Below are 23,960 nucleotides of genomic sequence, written 5' to 3'. Positions count from 1 at the left end.
AGAGAGTCCCATCTGGAAGCCAGTAAGGATGTCCCCCTTCATCAGTAATCTCTATAATCCATCATCTAAACAGACAGTGTCAATAGGACTAGTGATAATAACTGGGCATTAATATGTCAGCCAGTTCCCCATGATGAACCACAGCAGTGACGGGCTGCTGTTAGTCTACTGGGAGAAAACATGTCAACAGGATATAACAGTCACACATTGACAACATCAGCTCAGCTCTCAGCATGTTATGTGTTCTATGGTAGGAAATCAGCTCAGCTCTCAGCCATGTGTGAGTATGTTATATGTGTTCTATGGTAGGAAATCAGCTCAGCTCTCAGCCATGTGTGAGTATGTTATGTGTTCTGTGGTAGGAAATCAGGTCAGCTCTCAGCCATGTGTGAGTGTGTTCTGTGGTAGGAAATCAGGTCAGCTCTCAGCCATGTGTGAGTATGTTATATGTGTTCTATGGTAGGAAATCAGCTCAGCTCTCAGCCATGTGTGAGTATGTTTTATGTGTTCTGTGGTAGGAAATCAGGTCAGCTCTCAGCCATGTGTGAGTATGTTATATGTGTTCTGTGGTAGGAAATCAGGTCAGCTCTCAGCCATGTGTGAGTATGTTATATGTGTTCTATGGTAGGAAATCAGCTCAGCTCTCAGCCATGTGTGAGTATGTTGTATGTGTTCTATGGTAGGAAATCAGCTCAGTCTCAGTGTTGCATGTTCTGAAAGTCTGAGAGGCCGAGGGCAATACAGACCCTTTGATGGTTCAGATATACAATGGCTGGTCTCACGCTTACCTCCATCACTCACTCCGGATCCCCTCCTCCATCCCAGAGATTATTGGTGACATTAAACAGTCACTGTTAGCCAGAAATCTACTCTGGGGCAGAGAGACATTGTATGGGAAACAGGGAAAGGGGGTCAAACTCATTTGTAAGGTTTGCTTGGGGTGAGTGCCAGCTAGTAAGGCTTGTGTGTACAGTGTGGGTCAGCAGACAGGGCTGATTGGAGAAGAAGTAGCAGATAATACTGCTCTTCCCATGGCTCAGGGGTGTGTGAGAAGAAACGTGATGTGTGTATATCAGATGGAAAGCCAAAACCGTTAAGCCGGCATAACAAACTAGTAGCCATCAAGATGAGATCAGATAGTGACAGACTTGAATAACAGTCTCAATCTGATCTCATCTTGATAGCTAGTAGTTTGTGCCATTTCAGTCTGACTATCTGATCTCATCTTGATAGCTAGTAGTTTGTGCCATTTCAGTCTGACTATCTGATCTCATCTTGATAGCTAGTAGTTTGTGCCATTTCAGTCTGACTATCTGATCTCATCTTGATAGCTAGTAGTTTGTGCCATTTCAGAGTCTGACTATCTGATCCCATCTTGATGGGGCAGGCCTCATGATACACTTCTCAGAATCAGAATAAAAGTGCTGACTTGTGTAACAAGATGCAGCTTCTCAGAAGGCTTGCTGTGGCTGTGTGTAGAGAATAGCAGTAGCCACAGCTTTGTATGTGACGGGGACCAAAGTGCCCTTAGTTGTGTCTAAAATAGCAGTAGCTGCAGTTGTGTAACAGGATACAAGTCAGCACTTTTAATCGGAGACAAGATGTGGAGCCTGAGGTCTGCAAGACTACGATGGGGGAGATGAGTGGAGGCTGATTAACACACACTAAACACTTAAGTGACAGTAACAAGAACTCAGAAAGGAGTTCTGAAGCCATAGTGGTGTGTCAAAGTGAAACCAAAGGGACTGCTGGACTATCAGTGTCTTCACCATCCTGCAGTCTCACACTCATGTTTAACAAAAGACAGTACTGTAACTCCATGAATGAAACTTTTTATTTAGAAAAAGACAAATAAATAAAGTAATGCACTATAGGGAACAGGGTGCATTTGGGATGCAGACCATGTCTAGTCAATTGGTCTAAGGCAGACATGTGTCATATCATCTCACTGTAGCACCACTGTCTGTAAAGCCCTGAAAAACATACCATCTCAGACACAGAGATAGAAACCTACACAGACCAAGGATATTTAACTGCAGGCCTGGAGGACCTGAACACTTCTGGTTTTCATTCTCTCAGAGACGGAACGCATGTACAATGGCCAATCAATCAATTAGCAGGTAGAAAAGAATCAGGCAGTAATGTGGACCTCCGGGCCTGGAGTAGAAGAACCCTGTTTTTATAAAACAGAAATGGATGTCTAACATGACGAGACAGAGAGAAAAAAAAAGGTAAAAACTACAAATAAACTATGAAATCTGTCAAGTGGCAATGCAAAGACTTAACATTTTTATTTCATATAATATATTAATGTATGTTTATTACACTAAAAAATATTCTTGCCACACACAAGTAGAAAGGCAAGAGGGACATGAATAAAAACAAGTCAGGACACTAAGCAGTGGACAAAATGATGGGGTTTGTCCCAAATGCCACCCCATTTCTATATAGGTCAGGGATATTGAAATCTGGACCTACAAGCCAGTTCCACGGTTGATTTTCATTCCTCCCCTCTTACCAGGGACGGCTTTAGACCTGAGACACCAGTTGGGTGCAATTAATGATCAGGTAGAAGAGGAAAGCGGGACTTCTTCAGAACGGCAGGCTTGGGATTGAAGAGCCCTGATATAGGGATGAAGTCACCATTTGAGAAGCAGCCAGACACCTAAACGGTCATCTTTGTAGCTGCACGGTCAAACAGACTGCAACCAACCATAGTCCAGTTGTGTTCAACACTGTACGCTCGCTTTGACAAAATACAATAACAGCGGAAAGATATGCAAACTAATAATATTGACATATTTCAGAAGGCCTTTAGTTTGTGGTACATCTCCAGGTATGACTGAATAACAGAGCTGGTAATAGTTGAAGGTATTACTGCGGGCTGAAAGATGTGGAAACATTCAGTTGATGAATGAAACTAAACCATGTAATGGAATCCTGCTTCAGTGACACATGGGCGTAATTCACCAGGGGGTGAAGGGGGACATGTCCCATCCACTATTCAAAAAAGATATTTTGGCCCTAAGTTAGTCTCTCCCCCCAACCCCTCATTTTCAAGAGTGTTTTGCCCCTGTTGTGACACCATTTAACGCATTAAAAAGACCTACCACACTGCCATCACTTTGAAATGAGACTGATGATGCAGCAGGGCTTGTGCTGTGTGTTAGCGGACCAGGAGGAAGGTTAACCCTGCGATGCCCACGCCAGCAGCAGCAAACAGGGCAGTCTTCATGGACGAGTCCTGGTTCACCTCTCTTGCTGTGTGGAAGAACTTACAGAAGCCCTCCTAGAAGAGAGAGGATTAGGATTAGATCCATATATTTTATTGAACACTTATTCAGGTCACAATGGTGTAGCAAAGGACCAGGCTAGAGATCAAAATAAGGAAGTCAAGAAACTTAGTTCAATACTGCTCAAAAAGCCCCATTTCCTCTGGTGTTTTCAGACCGAGAGACAGCTGCCTGCGGACAGTCCCTGCTATAACAGACCTGTGTCGTGATTAGTAAGGCCCATTTCAAAATGTGATTGTGTTCATCAGTCTATTTGTTGTTCTGATCCAGACCCCCAGGTGGTTATGTTCATCAGTCTATTTGTTGTTCTGATCCAGACCCCCAGGTGGTTGTGTTCATCAGTCTATTTGTTGTTCTGATCCAGACCCCCAGGTGGTTGTGTTCATCAGTCTATTTGTTGTTCTGATCCAGACTAGTATTTGAGTATTAACGATTGTTGTGTGCTTGGAGGTCACTAGACTGTTACGTTAGAGACAGTACATATGGCTGTTGGGACCAGCTGGCTGGGGGGGGGGGGGGGGGGGGGGGTCATTCACAAAAGCAGTCAACAAATTGAGCTGCAGCTGTGTTGTTGCTACCCCAGCTCTTCAGTCCTATGTTGTTTTGGAGTACCCCAGTAACCCCACTACCCCTGATCCACTTTATATGACTATACTGGATGTGTCTGCCTTGTACAAACCCTCTTTAAAGTGACAGGTAGATCTTTGACCTCTCAGACAACCAGGGTTTATAGTCCACACCACAGTAAATTCACTGTATTGACTGAAGAGTTATACATTTATAAATCTACTGTGACACATAACAGCCTACTGACATGTAACACATTACAAGTCAAACACCCATTTCTAATAAGCACTAAAAAGGCTAATTTAGGGCCAGTTTCCCAGACACATTAATCATTTTCAAATGGGAATTCTCCATTGAGCTTGCCCTTTAATCCAGAACTACATTGAAACTTTTACTGTAATTTAAGTCATTTAGTAGACGCTCTTATCCAGATCGATTTACAGGAGCAGTATGGCTAAGTGCCTTGCTCAAGGGGACGTCGACAGATTTTAAACCTAGTCGACTCTGGGATTCAAACCAGCGACCTTCCCGTTACTGGCAAAAACGTTCTTAACCACTAGGCTACCTTCCACCCCTAGACTTAATCGGTGTCCGGAAACTGTCCCCCAATATTGTCACATTTCTTGTAGCATAAAAATCCTGCATGTTAAGCAGTCATTCCTGGGTTAGACCTGAACACTGTGTTGGTAGCACACACACATTCCTGGGTTAGACCTGAACACTGTGTTGGTAGCACACACACATTCCTGGGTTAGACCTGAACACTGTGTTGGTAGCACACACACATTCCTGGGTTAGACCTGAACACTGTGTTGGTAGCACACACACATTCCTGGGTTAGACCTGAACACTGTGTTGGTAGCACACACACATTCCTGGGTTAGACCTGAACACTGTGTTGGTAGCACACACACATTCCTGGGTTAGACCTGAACACTGTGTTGGTAGCACACACACATTCCTGGGTTAGACCTGAACACTGTGTTGGTAGCACACACACATTCCAGACATTCTTGGCTCATGCCACTAACTGACAAACACAGCAAGCAGCAGCCACATAGCAAGAAGCCACAAGGTGTCTGAATCACAGACATTATGACAATAGAAGGTGTCATTGTCCAACTGTTTCTCTTAGCTTGACAGAGGACTAGTGCTGCTGAGATGAGCCCAGATTCCCATGTCTAATTCCCACCAGTTTAGTCAATTATCCTGTGTGTGCGTGCACGTGTCCATAAGCACATGTGTGATGCTTACTGCTCAAACCTACCCAGCCTTTGTTCTCCAGCATCCAGTCACTCTTCTCCTCTCCTAGGTAGTCTGCTATGGTCTCCGCCAGTGCCCTGCAGCTCTCCTTCCCCCCCAGGCCCATGCCATTACCCAGCCCCTGGTCCATGTCCTCTCCCTGTAGTTCTCTGACCAGCACACCAGTGAAGGTGAACAGAGAGACCACCCTCCCCCAGTTCATCTGTCCGTCTCCCACCAGCTCCTCCATCACCCTCCTCAGACAGGCGCAGGGGTCCGGCCCGCATTGGCACAGAAAGCTGTGTGCCAGGGCGTGGAAGCGGGCCCGGTGCTTGGCCTCCATGTCCCGGGCCTGGCGCCGCATGGCTGCAGCCGAGTCGCTGGGAGGAGGACCGGGCGGGGCTTTCCAGGACCCACTGGCAGGGATAATACTGCAGACAGACAGGTAGTCCTCTGCTATAGCCAGGGTTTCTTTCCACAGCCCGCATGACATGGTCTACAGGAAGACATACAGTTAATGGATCATCTATAGCCTATATATCAGAAAGGGCCTCTGCTACACTGTTTTTTTCCACAGCCAGCACAACATGATAAATACAGGAAACACTATCAATACATTATCACATGCAGTTCATTTCTCACAGCCCACACTACAGGGGCTAGACTCGAGGAAACATTATCAATTTCTTGTTATGCCTAAAAAGGTAATACATTATACAGCAGGCTTCTTTCCACAACCCACCCAACATGGTCTATTGGAAAACAACCTCAATCTAATCCCAAAGCGGTGACGTCCTCTGTGCAATACCAAGAAGAGGCTTGTATTCAAAACTGAAAGTAAAGCTACGTTTCCCAATGACCTGCATAGAACACATAGCAATATGATGTAAGCAGCACGGTGACTTGAGGTTAACACCGATGTCTAGTCTTGGACCTGCTTGAACTAATCTGCACATATCCAACTGTTTACCGTTCTATGTAACTAGCTAGTCAAGTCTAATTTAAGAGCCCTTGAAATCTGGATTGATTCGGGACGTGTCATGAAAGAAACAAGGTTTTAGCTAGAGCTAATACGTTAGCTAGCTACAGTACCGTATAAAGCAAACTGAATTGACATTTGTACTTGCTAGCTAGCTTGACTGTCAAATCGAAGGCAAGTCACACAATGATATATCGCAATCTAGCTAGCTAAATTAGCTATCCAGCTAACGTTAAGTGGTTGGATTGTTTTACATTTTCTTCTTTTACATTTCCAACATCAACATTGGAAAATAGATCACCAGTCATGGTTTGGATATGAGTAAGCAGGGCTTCTCGCGAACGTTAGACATTTCTGGCTAGCAGCTGATAGCTAACTAGCGTAGTACTGATTGACACAAAGGACCAGAGAAACCAAGGCAGCGAACAACATCGGTGACTCAAACCGCATCGATCCAGTCACTCAAGTCTGTAAAACCGAAGCTTGACAAGCTTATTCATGAATAGTTCGAGTTGAGGAAAAATAAATCGCATATTCTAGGTAGGAAAACGTTAACAAAAAGCTCACCCTCCCAGCGATCAGACTGCTTTCTCCACGTACAGACGGAAGGACGATCGCTGTCATCAACCGTATTTCCGCATCACTAGGCTCTCGCCAGACTTTATACTCTCACTAAGCAACGTCACAAAAATGGCATTTCCCTGAATTGTATTGTCGTTCCGCTAGAAGAGAATCAGATGTAATGGAAATAACGTTACCTGTCTCCATATCATAATCCTCTTCGTCATTTCCACCATAACCATAAGATAAAACAAACTTTTAAGACACCATTAATCAATAATTTAAATAAAATGTATTTATTTCACAAGACTATGATTACAAATGAACAATACTTAAAACACTCCCTCTTTCTCCCTCTCTGGCTAGCCACAGTCTATGGTCTGGTTTTATATAACAGAAGTATTGCACTTTAGATCTGAGCAAGAGTTACACTCTGGGCGGACTAACTGACTGGTAAAACTGACTGGTAAACTACAGACTGTGAAGCAGGTTTAAAGGGGACTAAGAGCATAAAAGCGGCAGTGAGTTAGCTTCTATACAGGAAGGTCAGTACTGCATGGCATTGGCTAGAACCTGCTGTAGAGGAAAACTGTGCTCAACTGACTTTAGTAATACAATAGTAATAATACTTGTAATACTGCTAATAATAAAGCTTTAGGAACTCATTGACCTGATGAGCATTTGGTATAGTCCAACTTCAGTCAAATAAATAGTCAAACCTAGATAGTTTATTATTGTGTGTGTAACTGAATATAGTTTCTATAGGCAGACTCTTTCTGCGGCAGGGTGTGCTCCATGGGCACTCTGGGTCGACTGGTCACATGACTCTAGGCCTGACCCTTAACCTCTGACCCCTGACTTCCAGGGGTTCGTTCTCGCTCTGATGACATCACAGCAGCTCTAGGCCCAGATCTGTCCGAGAAAGAGCACAGAACATCAGTAAATCACATTGTATTCAATAGGACATTTAAACAACAACACTTGTCAAAAAGTATATTACAGTAACCCGGTCCAAACCCCAAAGAGCATGCAGCAGCATAGTGACAATGAAAAACTCCCTGGAAGGAAGAAACCTTGATAGGAATAAGATTTTGGGGGAGATGGAGAATCCTCCTTTGTCATACCGGTGTAGATTATGAGGCAGAGCAACTCGGAGAAGAAGTGGTCCTGTGTGGCTCAGTTGGTAGAGCGTGGCACTTGCAATGCCAGGGTTGTGGGTTTAATTCCCACGGGGAATCAGTATTGGGGGGGAAGTATGAAAATGTATGCATCCACTAAGTCGCTCTGGATAAACGTGTCTGCTAAAATGATGTACGGTAAGTGAGCTCACCAGAGGGAAGACTATGGCTGTGTTACTATACTCCCACAGACATTAATGAAGAACAACTACTACAGTATCTCTCAGTGGTGGTTTCCATGTCCTATATTGTGGCTGTGCCTGTAGTGGAAAACAGAAGTATGTACTGTGGGGATAGTCTGACACATGACTGCAGAACCAGGGTTTTCCACAAATAGGTACTCTCAGCCTCTCCCCCTCTCTCTAGCCCATGTTGTATCACATCCGGCCGTGATTGGGAGTCCCATAGGGCGGCGCACAATTAGCCCAGCGTTGGCTGGGGTAGGCCGTCATTGAAATAAGAATTTGTTCTTAACTGACTTGCCTAGTTAAATAAAACATTTTTTAAAATAAGGTCCGAGAAAGGATAAGGTCCATCCTTGTTTCATCTCCCTTCCGCCCCCCCTACCCCTCGTCTCACCCGTAGAGTGTTGTCCCTCCTTGTTTCATCTCCCTTCCGCCCCCCCTACCCCTCGTCTCACCCGTAGAGTGTTGTCCCTCCTTGTTTCATCTCCCTTCCGCCCCCCCTACCCCTCGTCTCACCCGTAGAGTGTTGTCCCTCCTTGTTTCATCTCCCTTCCGCCCCCCCCTACCCCTCGTGTCTCACCCGTAGAGTGTTGTCCCTCCTTGTTTCATCTCCCTTCCGCCCCCCCTACCCCTCGTCTCACCCGTAGAGTGTTGTCCCTCCTTGTTTCATCTCCCTTCCGCCCCCCCTACCCCTCGTCTCACCCGTAGAGTGTTGTCCCTCCTTGTTTCATCTCCCTTCCGCCCCCCCTACCCCTCGTCTCACCCGTAGAGTGTTGTCCCTCCTTGTTTCATCTCCCTTCCGCCCCCCCCTACCCCTCGTGTCACCCGTAGAGTGTTGTCCCTCCTTGTTTCATCTCCCTTCCGCCCCCCCTACCCCTCGTGTCTCACCCATAGAGTGTTGTCCCTACTTGTTTCATCTCCCTTCCGCCCCCCCTACCCCTCGTCTCACCCGTAGAGTGTTGTCCCTCCTTGTTTCATCTCCCTTCCGCCCCCCCTACCCCTCGTGTCTCACCCGTAGTGTTGTCCCTCCTTGTTTCATCTCCCTTCCGCCCCCCCTACCCCTCGTCTCACCCGTAGAGTGTTGTCCCTACTTGTTTCATCTCCCTTCCGCCCCCCCTACCCCTCGTCTCACCCGTAGAGTGTTGTCCCAGGACCCGGAGCAGAAAGCGGTTCCATCAGGAGAGACTCTGAGGGAGCTGACTCTGTTTTCATGACCAAACAGGATGGCTACTCTGGTCCCCTTCAGGACGTCCCACACATTGATGGTGTAGTCATTATAGCCAGCAAACAACAGACGACCTGGAGGAGGGGTGGAGAGAGAGAGAGAGAGAGAAAGAAAGATGGATACAGAGATAGAGGGGTAGAAAGGGTCAGATTCTAGAATATTCTCCAATATGCTGGAGGATATCACAGAACAGATGTATTACAGTTTAAAGTGCATTTGACAGAGGCTAATAGAGTGGATAGAATGAATAATAAATCAGCTCTAAGTTCCATGGAATACAGTGGTGGTAAAATGTAGTAAAACTCCAGATGGCAGAGTGGTAATTCCCTCTCCCACATCACAGATTAAATCCCCCTCTTGGCTGAAGTGTGACCTCTATCACAAGTTTGATAATAAACTGTCATCTTTATACAGCCATATAAAAACTAAAATGAAAGACTTTGTACATCTACAAATAATATAACACACAGAGGAATAACATTTTGGGGGGATAGAATCCAGTCTCGGCCTACACACAAAATCAGATAAGATCAAATAAAATCCCTTGACCGCTATAAAGGCCAAGGCAGTGCATCTATTGCATCATCACACCCGGTAAGAAAGAAAGTGAAAGAGGCAAAGTGAAGATGGGAAAGATTGCCTGCCACAACTTCCAATAACACCCCAACAACACCAGTAAATGTCCAACAGCATAATTGTAAATCTGTTCATGATCAGAGGACCAATGGATGTTTAGTTGACTCTAGTCTCTGTTGAGAGGTATTATTTGTCAAACAGTTGCTGACTATTGTCCACATCTTACCACTAAGAGAGAAGTCGACACTGGCGGCACCAAATATTATGCTGTCTTTGGAGTAGATGGACACCTCCCGATCAGCCCTGAGATCAAACAGACGGCACTGGAACACACACACGATCAATGGGACATTTTTATTTAAGCCATCACATGCTAGTTGTTGTTTCTGTCTGTGCTGTGAACTCAAAAGCCCAGCATATTTCCTAATGAGAGACAATAAAGTTGCATTGTAATTTTCCCATGAGGTACAATAAAGTTATATTGTAATGTATTGTATTTTTGCTACTTGGCCCAAATAACACTTCTTAAAACAATACAAACCTGTGTAGTAATGTAAAACAGTGGGATGCTTTGACAGATGTACTGTATGATGTGAAAGAGTGGTCTTTGACCAGTGACATCACAGTAAGATAACAGAATCTCTGGGAGAGAATCGATTAACTCAACGGTGTTATTGAGACAGAGTGTCTGACTGTCACACACAACACACAGAATCACATCAAAGGTCCATCATCTGTCAAGTGTCACCCTATTCCCTTTATAGTGCACTACCTTTGATTAGAGCTTTTTGGTGGCAACTCTAGGTGGCTTTGTTGAAGAGTAGTGCACTAAGTAGGGAGTATAAGTATGCTATAAGTGTGTTATAAACTCACGGTAGAGTCATCAGAAGCAGAGGCAAAAGCATCGCCACTGGGGTAGTACCTGGAGAGAGAGAGCGAGAGAGAGAGAGAGAAAGAGAGAGTGTGAGAGGAGTGAAGAGGTTGATGTATGAGGAGGCAGGTAGCCTAGGTGTTAGAGCGTTGGGCCAGTAACCGGCAGGTAGCCTAGTGGTTAGAGCGTTGGGCCAGTAACCGGCAGGTAGCCTAGGTGTTAGAGCGTTGGGCCAGTAACCGGCAGGTAGCCTAGGTGTTAGAGCGTTGGGCCAGTAACCGGCAGGTAGCCTAGGTGTTAGAGCGTTGGGCCAGTAACCGGCAGGTAGCCTAGGTGTTAGAGCGTTGGGCCAGTAACCGGCAGGTAGCCTAGTGGTTAGAGCGTTGGGCCAGTAACCGGCAGGTAGCCTAGTGGTTAGAGCGTTGGGCCAGTAACCGGCAGGTAGCCTTGGTGTTAGAGCGTTGGGCCAGTAACCGGCAGGTAGCCTAGGTGTTAGAGCGTTGGGCCAGTAACCGGCAGGTAGCCTAGTGGTTAGAGCGTTGGGCCAGTAACCGGCAGGTAGCCTAGGTGTTAGAGCGTTGGGCCAGTAACCAGCAGGTAGCCTAGTGGTTAGAGCGTTGGGCCAGTAACCGGCAGGTTGCTAGATTGAATCCCTGAGCTGACAAGGTAAAAATCTGTCATTCTGCCCCTGAACAAGGCAGTTAACCAACCCACTGTTCCTAGGCCGTCATTGTCAATAAGAATTTGTTCATAACTGACATGCCTACTTAAATAAAGGTTAAATAAAAAACAATAATAAAAAGGGTTAGGTTTAGGGTCGATGGATGCTGTTAGCTGTACTGTAGAGATTATGTGGATACTATAAGGATAAGTGATCTGTAGACAGTGAAGCTGTATAAAGGAATAGGGTTGATGTGGATGATGCTACTTACTTGACGCAGTTGATGTCAGAGTCATGGGTATCAAACGACTGGACGTTCTGCCCTGAGCGCAAGTCCCAAACGTTAGCCTTCTTATCAGAACCCTGGAACGAACAAACAGACATGTTAGGGGAGGGAGAGGGAGATAGATAGGAGACACACACACACACACACACACACTGACCCCGGAGACAAAGGTGTTTCCAGTCTCAGAGGGGGCGAGGTCCAGAGTGAGGACATCAGCAGAGTGACCGTGGAAGCTCTGCAGCAGCTGACCACTCTCCACGTCCCAAAGCGCACTGGTACCGTCACCACTGGACGTTAAGATCTACACACACACAGAAACGCCAACACAGTTTATCAGAATACAGAAACGCCAACACAGTTTATCAGAATACTGAAACACACACAGAAACGCCAACACAGTTTATCAGAATACTGAAACACACACAATGATGTATTCTTAAACATGGGGCAATGTGTGATCCTACTACCCTTTTGTGGTAGTTTGGGGTAATATAACTAATCTACGACCATTACACAGAGCAGGTTAACTGCTGGGGTGTACCCAGCTAGCGCACAACGTTCTGAGAACCATATGTTTCTTAGAACTTGGTGAGTGAGTGGTTGTGCCATGGTTATTTTCCATACAACCTTGCCACAACTTTCTGGGAAAGGTGCAGAATAGTTGCTTGGCTTTGAACATTCTCAACACATTTAAGGAACTTGACAAAAAAACATAATTGTATTGGAATTTCATTACTTTAACAGAACGTTTCATAAAAGTTCAAACATGGTTACATTGCATTTCAATTTTGGTAATGTTCTTGACATTGGGAATGTTCTCAAATATTTAAGAACGTTAAGAAACAACGTTCTTCTGCGTGAATGTCAGTACTTCAGCATAACGTTTCCTACAGGTTTCCTCATGGTTCTATTTAAAGTAAAGTTCTCAAATTGAGCCGAGAACATTAAGAAAAATTACCATAAAAACTACAAGAAAACTTTAGTAACGTTCAGAGAACATTCTAAGAAAGTTATTTAAAAACATATACATTCTGTTCTTAGCATCAACAAAACTCTATCCTCTCTTGTTAAGTGTGTTCAGGTGTGTTGGCCGCGCCAATTAATTGGCCACACCTTATCTTAATGAGTGCTTATTTCCTTTGAAATGGTGTCTGTTTGAATAGACAAAATGAACAGCTTTGTATATGTAAAAAAACATGGCATGCTAGCTGCATCCTGGTGGGGCAGTGGACTAATTCCATGGATAGAGAACATTAGGTTCTTGAACATAGGTTCAAATTTCATTGATGCAGTGTCACAAAAAATACATGTGTTTGCATGATTAATGACTAAGTAAATGAATTTTTATGTGTCCAATTATGCTTGGACTTCAAAAAAGTTAACCCAAAATAAGCTAGCAGTGTTATTAAATGTCTTATTGAAACATTCAGTGAACGTTTTAAGGAAGTTATTCTAAAACCTCCAAATAACCTATAATGTCTATTCTCACAGTGTTAAGAAAACGTTCAAGGAATCAGAGTAAAACGTTCTCACAACCTCCCTACAACCTAAAAATAAACATTCCCAGAACAGGCAAAATGTTATTTTCTGTTCTCAGAACATCTGTTTTACCGGCTTCGTTCTCGCAACCAACGTGAAACCAAAAACATACATTCCTACAACTTTCAAGGAACCAAATGTGCTAACTGTGTATTCACTAGGAACCAAATGGTTGATATGAAACATCCTCGTCAGACAATAAAGATATGAAAGTGAGACTGAACTGAGATTGACTGGGACAATGTAGTCTCGACTCGCCACAGCCCTGTGCTTTATTCCACACACACACACACACACACACACACACACACACACACACACACACACACACACACACACACACACACACACACACACACACACACACACACACACACACACACACACACACACACACACACACACACACACACACACACACACACACCCCAGTGCATTAGGGAGACATAGGTTGTGGGTGTGTGCTCCTAGGTATGAGTTTTCAGCTCTGACAGATAAAGCCCTCTTAATGTCTATTAATACACTCACAATGGAGGGCCATCTCTCTCTATGGGCCACTTCTCTGTTTCCTCTCCTCTTCTGTCTCTCCTCTCTCACGCTTCCGCTCATCACCCTCTCCTCATCCCGCTATAATTCTCAACAGTTCCTCTCCTGTCTAGCAGAGATGAATTATTAACAGCCTTAAACATCTAATATTCCTCCCTCCCTCTATCCATTCTCTCCTCCTTGTTCTGAAAATCTCAAATCAATTTCCTTCCCTCTCCTCGTTGTGTTGTGTGTGTATGTCTGAGTGTGTCTATGCCTGTGTGTGTCTATGCCTGTGTGTGTGTGTGTGTGTGTGTGTGTCTAGTCCCTAACTTGCATGTCAGAGTTGGTGAAGGTGCAGCCGGACAGGTAGTTGGTGTGCATGGCAACCGACTTCTTCTTGGCCGCCAAGTTCTCGTCCTTGTCCAATGAGAGAGGGTACACCGAGCACTTATTATCCAATCCCCTGTCAGACAGACAGACAGACAGACAGACAGACAGACAGACAGACAGACAGACAGACAGACAGACAGACAGACAGACAGACAGACAGACAGACAGACAGACAGACAGACAGACAGACAGACAGACAGACGAGAGAGAGAGAATTTGTAGGGTGTTACTTTAACATCAAGCCCTCAAGCCAGTACTTTAGCATCAAGCCAATACCTTTCTTGGGGCTAAGGGATTAAAGGTCAGAGGTTAGGGTCAGACTCACCCACAGGCGATGGCACAGCCAGAGGGGGCGTAGGCACACGCCATCACCCACGTAGTCGGCATGGTCACTGCATGTTCCTAGAACACAGTGTGCATATACATTAACGTAAATAAGCCTGGTTCAGACCGCTCCACCATGGGACTGGATTAGGCTGCTATTAGTGCACTCACACACACTCAGGCTGCTTTTACTAACCTTATTGGTGGTGAAAGCATCCCATACGATGACCTTCCCATCCTGGTAGACAGAAGACAAGGAAAATAAGCATACAGTTCACATGGACATACAGGGAGAGATGACCATTAAATGGCTGGTGAGGCAAACATGTTCAGTGTGTCTGAGAATGGAGGAGGCAAGGAGGGAGGAATGAAGAAGGGAGGTGGGAGGGAGGAATGAAGATGGGAGGAGACAGTAATGGAGGAACGAAGAGGGGAGGAGGGAGTAATGGAGGAACAAAGAGGGGAGGAGGAAGGGAGGGAGGGAGGAATGAAGAAGGGAGGAGATAGGGGAGAGAAGGGAAGAAGGGAGGAATGAAGAGGAGGAGTAATTGATGAACGTGGAGTCAGGGAGTTCAGCACCATGGACAGGGTTGTGACCAAAACACACTAATTCCAGTAGAATAGAAGGAGGATAGGGGGGTGGTGGAGAGGGAGGAGAGACAGGGGAGGGAGAATAGAGGGAGAGGGAGGAAAGGGGAGCAGTTCATGGCTAAAATGTGGGATGGTGTGTGTGTACATACCTGTGAGGAGCTGACAATGCGTCGTTTGTCTTTGCACCAGTCCATACAGAGCACCTTGTTGCCATGGCCCTTCAGTGTCCTCCGAGTCTTCATGTTTAACTCACCAAGAGCTTCCGCCTTCTCAGCAACCTTCTCCACTACACACACAGACACACACACTGTTAAACACTCTTGTAATCACAATGAATTGTCGTATACATTAATAGATAGGATCTTTATTTGATCACCCTGTTGCAGGAAAACTTTCCTGCAATGCACTGAATTAACTATATTCTGGTAGCATATCTAATGCAGTTTCATGGCCACGGGCAAATCTCTGCACGCCTGGAAATTACATATCAGTTGATTTTTGGCATGAATATCAAATTCCATTCGTATATAATAACGGATATAATAACAGTTTCTGCATAACTTTCATGTTTGGGGTAGACAGTAAACATTTTGTGCATCACGAGGCCCCTCTCCCTCCCTCCCATTAAACTCACACTCCACATCGTGCAGCTTCTTCCGCTCCTCCTCGAGCTTCTTCCTCAGCGTCTCGCTCTCCGCCTTCAGCGACTTCAGAGTCTCGCCGCTCGCAAGGCCCTGGCACGCCATCTTTAGAGGAGAGGAGGAACGAAAGAAGTGAACGGGGGAAAGGAAAGAAAAGGGAACGGCAAGAGCAGATGTTTTTAGTCGCGCGCTGGCTGCGCCAGTCAAGGCGGCTCTGCCTTCCTACAGCTGGTGTGTATTCATTACGCCGATTCTGTTGCAAACCGTTTCTTAAACGGAAGCAAACGGAACGAAACGGGGAGAGACCTACCTGAATTTGTCCAATATGAACTCTCGTTTTTGTTTGGACTAATGAATATGTCCCTGATGCTGCTGCCGCGCTGATGTGGTCTTTCTCCCCTCTCTCTCCCTGTCTCTTGTCTCACTCGCTCTCTGGCAAGTCTCTACCTCTTTCTCCCCTCTCTCTCCCTGTCTCTTGTCTCACTCGCTCTCTGGCAAGTCTCTACCTCTTTTTCTCTCTCCCTCTTTCTATATGTCTGTTTTTCTCGCCCCAGAGAAGCCACTATGACTGTGTTTGGTAGTCATTGCACTAAATATAGCCCAACTTTCCTCTAATTATATTACTTTAAATACTTGACAGAAAAACATTACATTTTCCTTATTTTATTTTACCACATTGCAGTTTCCTTGTTTAAATGTATGTTATTTTCCTTTGAAAGGTGTATTTGCACCTATTGTTGTTTAGAGAAGTGAAAGACAACGTTGCTATAAGTGTGGATGAGCTGCCAGAGAGAAGGGAGTACAGATAAGATGAGGTGGTGAATTCATCCAGGAATGGTGTGAGTGTGTGTGCTGAAAGAGGCTATCTGCTACTGTATATCAGACAGATAGGGAGGCTGCATTCTCAGATGGGGTCCTCTCCAACCCCCTAAAAATACATCAAGAATCTCAAATCTACCCCTAACCCCTGGGAATTTGTGAAGATCTTAAAAGATTGTATTGGTCCAGGATGGAGCAGTTAGATTGGTTAGAGTCAGAGGTTAGAGGTCAGAGGTTAAGGGACGTACAATCTCCATGCATAGTGAGCAGTAGTTGATGGGTTCAGTCTTGATGTATAGATTCATCAAGGGGCGGTTCTCCGAGCAGCTGTCACACGGCCCGAAGGTGATGGCCAAAAACGTCTGGTCACACATGGCTGCAGCTGGTTAACCACAGACCTGTATAGAGGAGAAAACAAACACAGTGTTAACATTCAGGTATGAGAAATAACACACATACACACTGTTATCGATTCAACTGAAGGGAGCATTGCTATTTTGTGTGTGTGTGTGTGTGTGTTAGAGAGAGTGAGAGAGAGAGATGGAGAGAGCGACCTAGAGAGATAGGGATAGAATGTGTGTGAGTCAGTTAGTGAGAGTGAGAGAGAGATGCAGAGAGCGAGCTAGAGAGATAGGGAGAGAATGTGTGTGAGTGTGTGTGTTAGTGAGAGTGAGAGATGCAGAGAGCGAGCTAGAGAGATAGGGAGAGAATGTGTGTGTGTGTGTGTGTTAGTGAGAGAATGTGTGTGTGTGTGTTAGAGAGAGTGAGAGAGAGAGATGGAGAGAGCGACCTAGAGAGATAGGGATAGAATGTGTGTGAGTCAGTTAGTGAGAGTGAGAGAGAGATGCAGAGAGCGAGCTAGAGAGATAGGGAGAGAATGTGTGTGAGTGTGTGTGTTAGTGAGAGATGCAGAGAGCGAGCTAGAGAGATAGGGAGAGAATGTGTGTGTGTGTGTGTGTGTTAGTGAGAGTGAGAGAATGTGTGTGTGTGTGTGTGTGTGTGTTAGTGAGAGTGAGAGATGCAGAGAGCGAGCTAGAGAGATCGGGAGAGAATGTGTGTGTGTGTGTGTGTGTGTGTGTGTTAGTGAGAGTGAGAGAATGTGTGTGTGTGTGTGTGTTAGTGAGAGTGAGAGATGCAGAGAGCGAGCTAGAGAGATAGGGAGAGAATGTGTGTGTGTGTGTGTGTGTGTGTGTGTGTGTGTGTGTGTGTGTGTGTGTGTGTGTGTTAGTGAGAGATGCAGAGAGCGAGCTAGAGAGATAGGGAGAGAATGTGTGTGAGTCAGAGAGAGATAGTGAGTAAGAGACAGAGCGAGAGGACAGAGGGAATGAGAGAGAGAGGGAGTGAGTGTGTGTGTGTAGGTGTGTGTGTGTGCTGACAGCTGTATTGACGATAAGCAGTGGGGAATCTCCCTGCTGCCTGATCCTGCTCAGAGAAGGGGAGAGCAGTAGGCCTATTTTGGGAGATGCATGCACACACACTTGGATGCACATTATTACACCGTGGGTATAATGGTGGGGATCGGTAACTGCCACTGGTAGTGATAGTCTGGGGAATGAATCATAGAGCTGGATATGGGGAATGAATCGCAGAGCTGGATAGGGACCTGCAATATACACAGTGTAGAAATAGAACAGATATATAATGACCTGCAATATCTATCTGTTCTATTTCTGCAGTGTCTATATTGCAGGTCGTTATCTATCTGTTCTATTTCTATAGTGTCTAATGAACTGCAATATATATGTAGAAATAGAACAGATAAATAATGACCTGCAATATCTATCTGTTCTATTTCTGCAGTGTCTATATTGCAGGTCGTTATCTATCTGTTCTATTTCTATAGTGTCTAATGAACTGCAACATAGACACTGCAGAAATAGAACAGATAAATAATGACCTGCAATATACACAGTGTAGAAATAGAACAAATACAGTTGAAGTCGGAATTTTACATAAACTTAGGTTGGAGTCATTAAAACTCGTTTTTCAACCACTCCACAAATTTCTTGTTAACAAACTATAGCTTTGGCAAGTCTGTTAGGACATCTACTTTGTGCATAACACAAGTCATTTTTCCAACAATTGTTTACAGACAGATTATTTCACTTATAATTCACTGTATCACAATTTCAGTGGGTCAGAAGTTAACATACACTAACTTGACTGCACCTTTAAACAGCTTGGAAAATTCCAGAAAATTATGTCATGGCGTTAGAAGCTTCTGATAGGCTAATTGATATCATTTGAGTCAATTGGAGGTGTACCTGTGGATGTATTTCAAGGCCTGCCTTCAAACTCAGTGCCTCTTTGCTTGACATCATGGGAAAATCAAAAATAATCAGCCAAGACCTCAAAAAGAAATTGTAGACCTCCACAAGTCTGGTTCATTCTTGGGAGCAATTTCCAAATGCCAGAAGGTACCACGTTCATCTGTACAAACAATAGTACGCAAGTATAAACACCATGGGACCACGCAGCCATCATACCACTCAGGAAGGAGACGCGTTCTGTCTCCTAGAGAAGAGCGTACTTTGGTGCGAAAAGTGCAAATCAATCCCAGAACAACAGCAAAGGACCTTGTGAAGATGCTGGAAGAAACAGGTACAAAATTATCTACTGTAACGGTTGTCTTCTGTAGAAATGGACCAAGGCGCAGCAGGTACGTGAATACTCATCTTTAATTAAAATAAAGGAGTAAAGCATCCACTTAACAATTCAAACAAAGTAACAACAGCTACAGTTCTGCAGGCTAGAAACGCAGTGCAAAAAACAACCACCCACAACCCCAAAGAAAAACACACACACCTATATAGGACTTCCAATCAAAGGCAACTATACACACCTGCCTTCAATTGGAAGTCCCAATCATCCACCCAACATTTAACCAATACAAACATGCCACGTCCTGACCCCAAAACTAAAACACTAGCTCCATCTGCTGGTCAGGACGTGACATCTACAGTGGGGGAAAAAAGTATTTGATCCCCTACTGATTTTGTACGTTTGCCCACTTACAAAGAAATGATCAGTCTATCATTTTAATGGTAGGTTTATTTGAACAGCGAGAGACAGAATAACAAAAAAATCCAGAAAAACGCATGTCAAAAATGTTATAAAATGATTTGCATTTTAATGAGGGAAATAAGTGGGCAAACATACAAAATCAGCAGGGGATCAAATACTTTTTTCCCCCACTGTATATCCACAGTAAAACGAGGCCTATATCAACATAACCTGAAAAGCCGCTCAGCAAGGAAGAAGCCACTGCTCCAAAACCGCCATAAAAAAGCCAGACTACGGTTTGCAACTGCACATGGGGACAAAGATCATACTTTTAGGAGAAATGTCCTCTGGTCTGATGAAACAAAAATAGAACTGTTTGGCCATAATGACCATCGTTATGTTTGGAGGAAAAAGGGGGATGCTTGCAAGCCGAAGAACACCATCCCAACTGTGAAGCACGGGGGTGGCAGCATCATGTTGTGGGGGTGCTTTGCTGCAGGAGGGACTGGTGCACTTCACAAAATAGATGGCATCATGAGGGAGGAATTTTATGTGGATATATTGAAGCAACATCTCAAGACATCAGTCAGGAAGTTAAAGCTTGGTTGCAAATGGGTCTTCCAAATGGACAATGACCCCAAGCATACTTCCAAAGTTGTGGCAAAATGGCTTAAGGACAACAAAGTCAAGGTATTGGAGTGGCCATCACAAAGCCCTGACTTCGATCCTATAGAACATTTGTGGGCAGAACTGAAAAAGCGTATTTGGCTATGGTGTATGTGAACTTCCGACTTCAACTGTATATAATGACTTGCAATATCTATCTGTTCTATTTCTGAATTGTCTATATTGCAAGTCATTATTTATCTGTTCTATTTCTACATATATATTGCAGTTCATTAGACACTATAGAAATAGAACAGATAAATAATGACCTGCAACATAGACACTGCAGAAATAGAACAGATACATAACCACAATCTGATACAGACAAATACTGTATAAATACATAGTTGGCTGTAACATATACATAAGGGTGGAGAACACTGCATTACACACAGTAGAAATAGAACACTGCATTACACACAGTAGAAATTGAACACTGCATTACACACTAGAAATAGAACACATACAATACCCCATAATGACAACGTGAAAACAGTTTTTTAGAAATTGTTGCAAATAAAAAAAAATAAAAAAAACAGAAATACGTTATTTATTCAGACTCTTTGCTACGAGACTCAAAATTGAGCTCAGGTGCATTCTGTTTCCATTGATCATCCTTGAGATGTTTCTACAACTAGATTGGAGTCTACCTGTGGTAAATTCAATTGATTGATTGGACATGACTTCGAAAGGCACACACCTATCTTTATAAGGTCCCACAGTTGACAGTGTATGTCAGAGCAAAAACCAAGCCATGAGGTTGAAAGAATTGTCCGTAGAGCTCCGAGAAAGTATTGTGTCGAGGCACAGATCTGGGGAGGGGTACAAAACATTGAAGTTCCCCAAGAACACAGTGGCCTCCATCATTCTTAGATGAAACAAGTTTGGAACCACCAAGAATCTTCCTACAGCTGGACGCCCAGCCAAACTGAGTAATCGGGGGAGAAAGGCCTTGGTCAGTCAGGTGACCAAGAACCCAATGGTCACACAGACTGAACTCTAGAGTTCCTCTGTGGAGATGGGAGAACCTTCCAGAAGGACAACCAGCTCTGTAGCACTCCACCAATCAGGCCTTTATGGTAGAGTGGCCAGACGGAAGCCACTCCTCAGTAGAGGCACATGACAGCCCACTTGGAGTTTGCCAAAAGCCACCTAAAGGACAAGATTCTCTGGTCTGATGAAACCAAGATTGAACTCTTTGGCCTGAATGCCAATGTCACGTCTGGAGAAACCTGGACCATCCCTACGGTGAAGCATGGTGGTGGCAGAATCATGCTGTGGGGATGTTTTTTCAGTGAGGTCAGAGACCTGGTCGTGTGGTGCAAAGACAACAACCTCTCCCTCAACGTGATCAAGACAAAGGAAATGATTGTGGACTACAGAAAAAGGAGGACCCAAGCACGCCCCCATTCTCATCGACGGGGCTGTAGTGGAACAGATTGAGCTTCAAGTTCCTTGGTGTCCACATCACCAACAAATTAGAATGGTCCAAACACACTAAGACAGTCGTGAAGAGTGCACAACAAAGCCTATTCCCCCCCAGGAGACTGAAAAGATTTGGCATGGGTCCACAGATCCTCAAAATGTTCTACAGCTGCACCATCGAGAGCATCCTGACTGGTTGCATCACTGCCTGGTCTGGCAACTGCTCGGCCTCCAAACGCAAGGCACTACAGAGGGTAGTGCGGAAGGCCCAGTACATCACTGGGGCCAAGCTTCCTGCCATCCAGGCCCTCTATACAGGGGGTTTCAGAGGAAGGCCCTAAAAATTGTCAAAGACTCCAGCCAGCCTAGTCATAGACTGTTCTCTCTGCTTCTGCATGGCAAGAGGTACCGGAGAGCCAGGTCGAGGTCCAAAAGGCTTCTTAACAGCTTCTACTCCCAAGCCGTAAGACTCCTGAACAGCTAATCAAAGGGTTACCCAGACCCCTCTTTTACGCTACTGCTACTCTCTGTTTATAATCTATGTATAGTCACTTTAACTCTACCTACATGTTCATATTACCTCAATTACCTCGACTAACTGGTGCCCCCGCACATTGACTTATTTTACTGCTGCTGTTTAATTACTTGTTACTTTTATTTTCTATTTTTTTCCTTAACACTTTCCCCCCCCCCCCCCCCTTAACTTCTTAAAGCATTGTTGGTTAAGGGCTTGTAAGTAAGCATTTCACTGTAAGGTCTACACCTGTTGTATTCAGCGCATGCAACAAATTCAATTGGATTTGAGTAGTAAAAATAAAGAAAAACCCTGGAATGAGTAGGTGTGTCCAAACTTTTGACTGGTACTGTATGTAAATGTAATATTTCATATTTTTTTTATAAATGAGCAAAAATGTCTAAAAACCTGTTTTTGCTACGTCATTATGGAGCATTGTGTGTAGATTGATGAGGGAAAAAAACAATTTCATCCATTTTAGAATCAGGCTGTAACCTAACAAAATGTGGAAACCGTCAAGGGGTCTGAATACTTTCCAAAGGCACTGTATATAGTATATAGTGGGCTGTAAGACATACACAGTGCTAGAGATAAACACACAATTGTAGAAATAGAACTATATTATTAGGAAGTTAGTAGCTGCCATTGTGCCGTTGAGCAGGGCGCTTGCTGCTATATGGGAAGGGCCCGTAAGTAAGCATTTCACTGTTAGTCTACACCTGTTGTTTACATCTGACAACAACAATTTGATTATATTAGAATATAACCCCTACATAACTCCAGGTTGACCTTGTGCTCCTCCCACAATTGCCATTTTTGTTCCTGTCTTGTCTGCCTATTGTCTGAACCATGAGTCTGAGGGGTGTACTACAAAGCAGGTTCAATAAGTTAGCCAGCTAACTTTGATAAATAACTATTGGTTTTCTGGTTAATAAAACAATTAACTTATGATCGGCCTTTGTGTTTTTGGTTGTTGAGTAAATTAGAATAGTAGACCATGCCTATTTACAAAACATGAATATTTCTAAATATTTAGGTAAGTTAGCTGGCTAACTCGTTGATCCTAGGTTGATATGTAGTATATTTGTTATATGCTAGCCATGTGACTATTTTGATCAGTTGCCTTAGGAATGCAGGATGTGCTGCTCCCAACCCCCAGGACAGCAACACATAACATACAGACACTTCCGAGGAGCACAAGGTCAACCACAATGCAGCACCCCTGAAGCTATGTGGGGGTTATGCTGGAGCGAGTGCCTTGCTCGAGGGCACAACGGTAGTGGATGGTACCCACAAACTTCCTATACTACTGTACACCGTTCCATACTGTACTAGCCACATGCTTAAAATAGAGACTGAGAAATAGGCTTTACTGTTACAGTGCTGATAGTGATCCACCTAACCCTAAGCCCTATCCAGTCTACGTATGGCTTTTCAGTGATTTATCAAATTCTCAAAGTAATATCCTAAATACATTACTGAAGGCCATGTATATTGAATTATAACTAAGTCAACACCTTGTCATCATTTAAAATCAGTTCATCTCATATTGTACATGCTTACAGACCTGATATGCTTTAAATAGAAAAAAAATTGCTGACCAACTGTTTCCAACACAACTGCATGACATCATCATAACAAACGTATAATATAGTTCTTACCTAACGAGGAAGTTGGTTTGTCTGTCAGACGGTATGCTATCCTGAGGAGAGTGTTTTCCAACGTTAGTTAGTTAGAGGATTGGAGGCCAGGGACAGAGATGGAACACTAAGCTACTTACCAAGGGCTTTGACCATGCCACAGTATTACCCTCAGGTACAGACCAGGGTCACGTCCCAAATGGCACCATATCCCCTTTAAAGTGCACTTCTTATGTCCAGAACCCAATGGCCTGGT

General features: G+C 44.3%; 2 protein-coding genes across 4 annotated transcripts; both read right to left on the bottom strand.

Annotated features, from left to right (window-relative positions):
- Nucleotides 1-1,816: 1,816 nt before the first annotated feature.
- Nucleotides 1,817-7,014, bottom strand: nr13 (Anti-apoptotic protein NR13). Of its 2 annotated transcripts, none has more exons than NM_001139822.1 (3): nucleotides 6,649-6,701; nucleotides 5,128-5,598; nucleotides 1,817-3,289 (listed from the first exon to the last, which is right to left on the bottom strand). In NM_001139822.1, exons 2-3 carry the CDS (start codon nucleotides 5,593-5,595, stop codon nucleotides 3,167-3,169), a joined length of 591 nt encoding a protein of 196 aa, NP_001133294.1. In that variant the 5' UTR covers nucleotides 5,596-5,598; nucleotides 6,649-6,701; the 3' UTR covers nucleotides 1,817-3,166. The 2 variants fall into 2 exon arrangements, with proteins under 2 accessions (NP_001133294.1, XP_045544757.1); XM_045688801.2 differs by lacking the exon at nucleotides 6,649-6,701 and adding an exon at nucleotides 6,840-7,014 and having other exon boundaries at nucleotides 2,615-3,289.
- Nucleotides 6,920-23,812, bottom strand: LOC106562494 (guanine nucleotide-binding protein subunit beta-5b). Of its 2 annotated transcripts, XM_045689364.2 has the most exons (13): nucleotides 23,726-23,812; nucleotides 16,705-16,854; nucleotides 15,631-15,742; nucleotides 15,146-15,282; nucleotides 14,602-14,643; nucleotides 14,407-14,483; nucleotides 14,022-14,154; nucleotides 11,782-11,925; nucleotides 11,610-11,701; nucleotides 10,680-10,728; nucleotides 10,033-10,129; nucleotides 9,138-9,304; nucleotides 6,920-7,554 (listed from the first exon to the last, which is right to left on the bottom strand). In XM_045689364.2, exons 2-13 carry the CDS (start codon nucleotides 16,828-16,830, stop codon nucleotides 7,543-7,545), a joined length of 1,188 nt encoding a protein of 395 aa, XP_045545320.1. In that variant the 5' UTR covers nucleotides 16,831-16,854; nucleotides 23,726-23,812; the 3' UTR covers nucleotides 6,920-7,542. The 2 variants fall into 2 exon arrangements, with proteins under 2 accessions (XP_045545320.1, XP_013982879.1); XM_014127404.3 differs by lacking the exons at nucleotides 16,705-16,854; nucleotides 23,726-23,812 and adding an exon at nucleotides 15,948-16,095.
- Nucleotides 23,813-23,960: the final 148 nt, after the last annotated feature.

The sequence above is a fragment of the Salmo salar genome, chromosome 11, assembly GCF_965601325.2.
Source record: "Salmo salar chromosome 11, fSalSal1, whole genome shotgun sequence".
NCBI classification, from domain to species: domain Eukaryota; kingdom Metazoa; phylum Chordata; class Actinopteri; order Salmoniformes; family Salmonidae; genus Salmo; species Salmo salar.
The sequence above is the reverse complement of the archived record's forward strand: the minus strand, read 5'-3'. Positions and strand labels throughout refer to the sequence as shown.

Excerpts from the sequence above, each read along its gene's own strand:
- nr13 (XM_045688801.2), bottom strand. The coding sequence starts at position 6,884 with ATGGTTATGGTGGAAATGACGAAGAGGATTATGATATGGAGACAG. Across the intron at positions 5,599-6,839 it reads GGATTATGATATGGAGACAG|ACCATGTCATGCGGGCTGTG; the intron begins GTAACGTTATTT and ends GTCTTCCTGTAG. Across the intron at positions 3,290-5,127 it reads TGCTGGAGAACAAAGGCTGG|GAGGGCTTCTGTAAGTTCTT; the intron begins GTAGGTTTGAGC and ends TCTCTCTTCTAG.
- LOC106562494 (XM_045689364.2), bottom strand. The coding sequence starts at position 16,830 with ATGTGTGACCAGACGTTTTTGGCCATCACCTTCGGGCCGTGTGACAGC. Across the intron at positions 14,644-15,145 it reads GCATTGTCAGCTCCTCACAG|GATGGGAAGGTCATCGTATG; the intron begins GTATGTACACAC and ends TCTGTCTACCAG. Across the intron at positions 11,702-11,781 it reads GAAACACCTTTGTCTCCGGG|GGTTCTGATAAGAAGGCTAA; the intron begins GTCAGTGTGTGT and ends TGTTCGTTCCAG.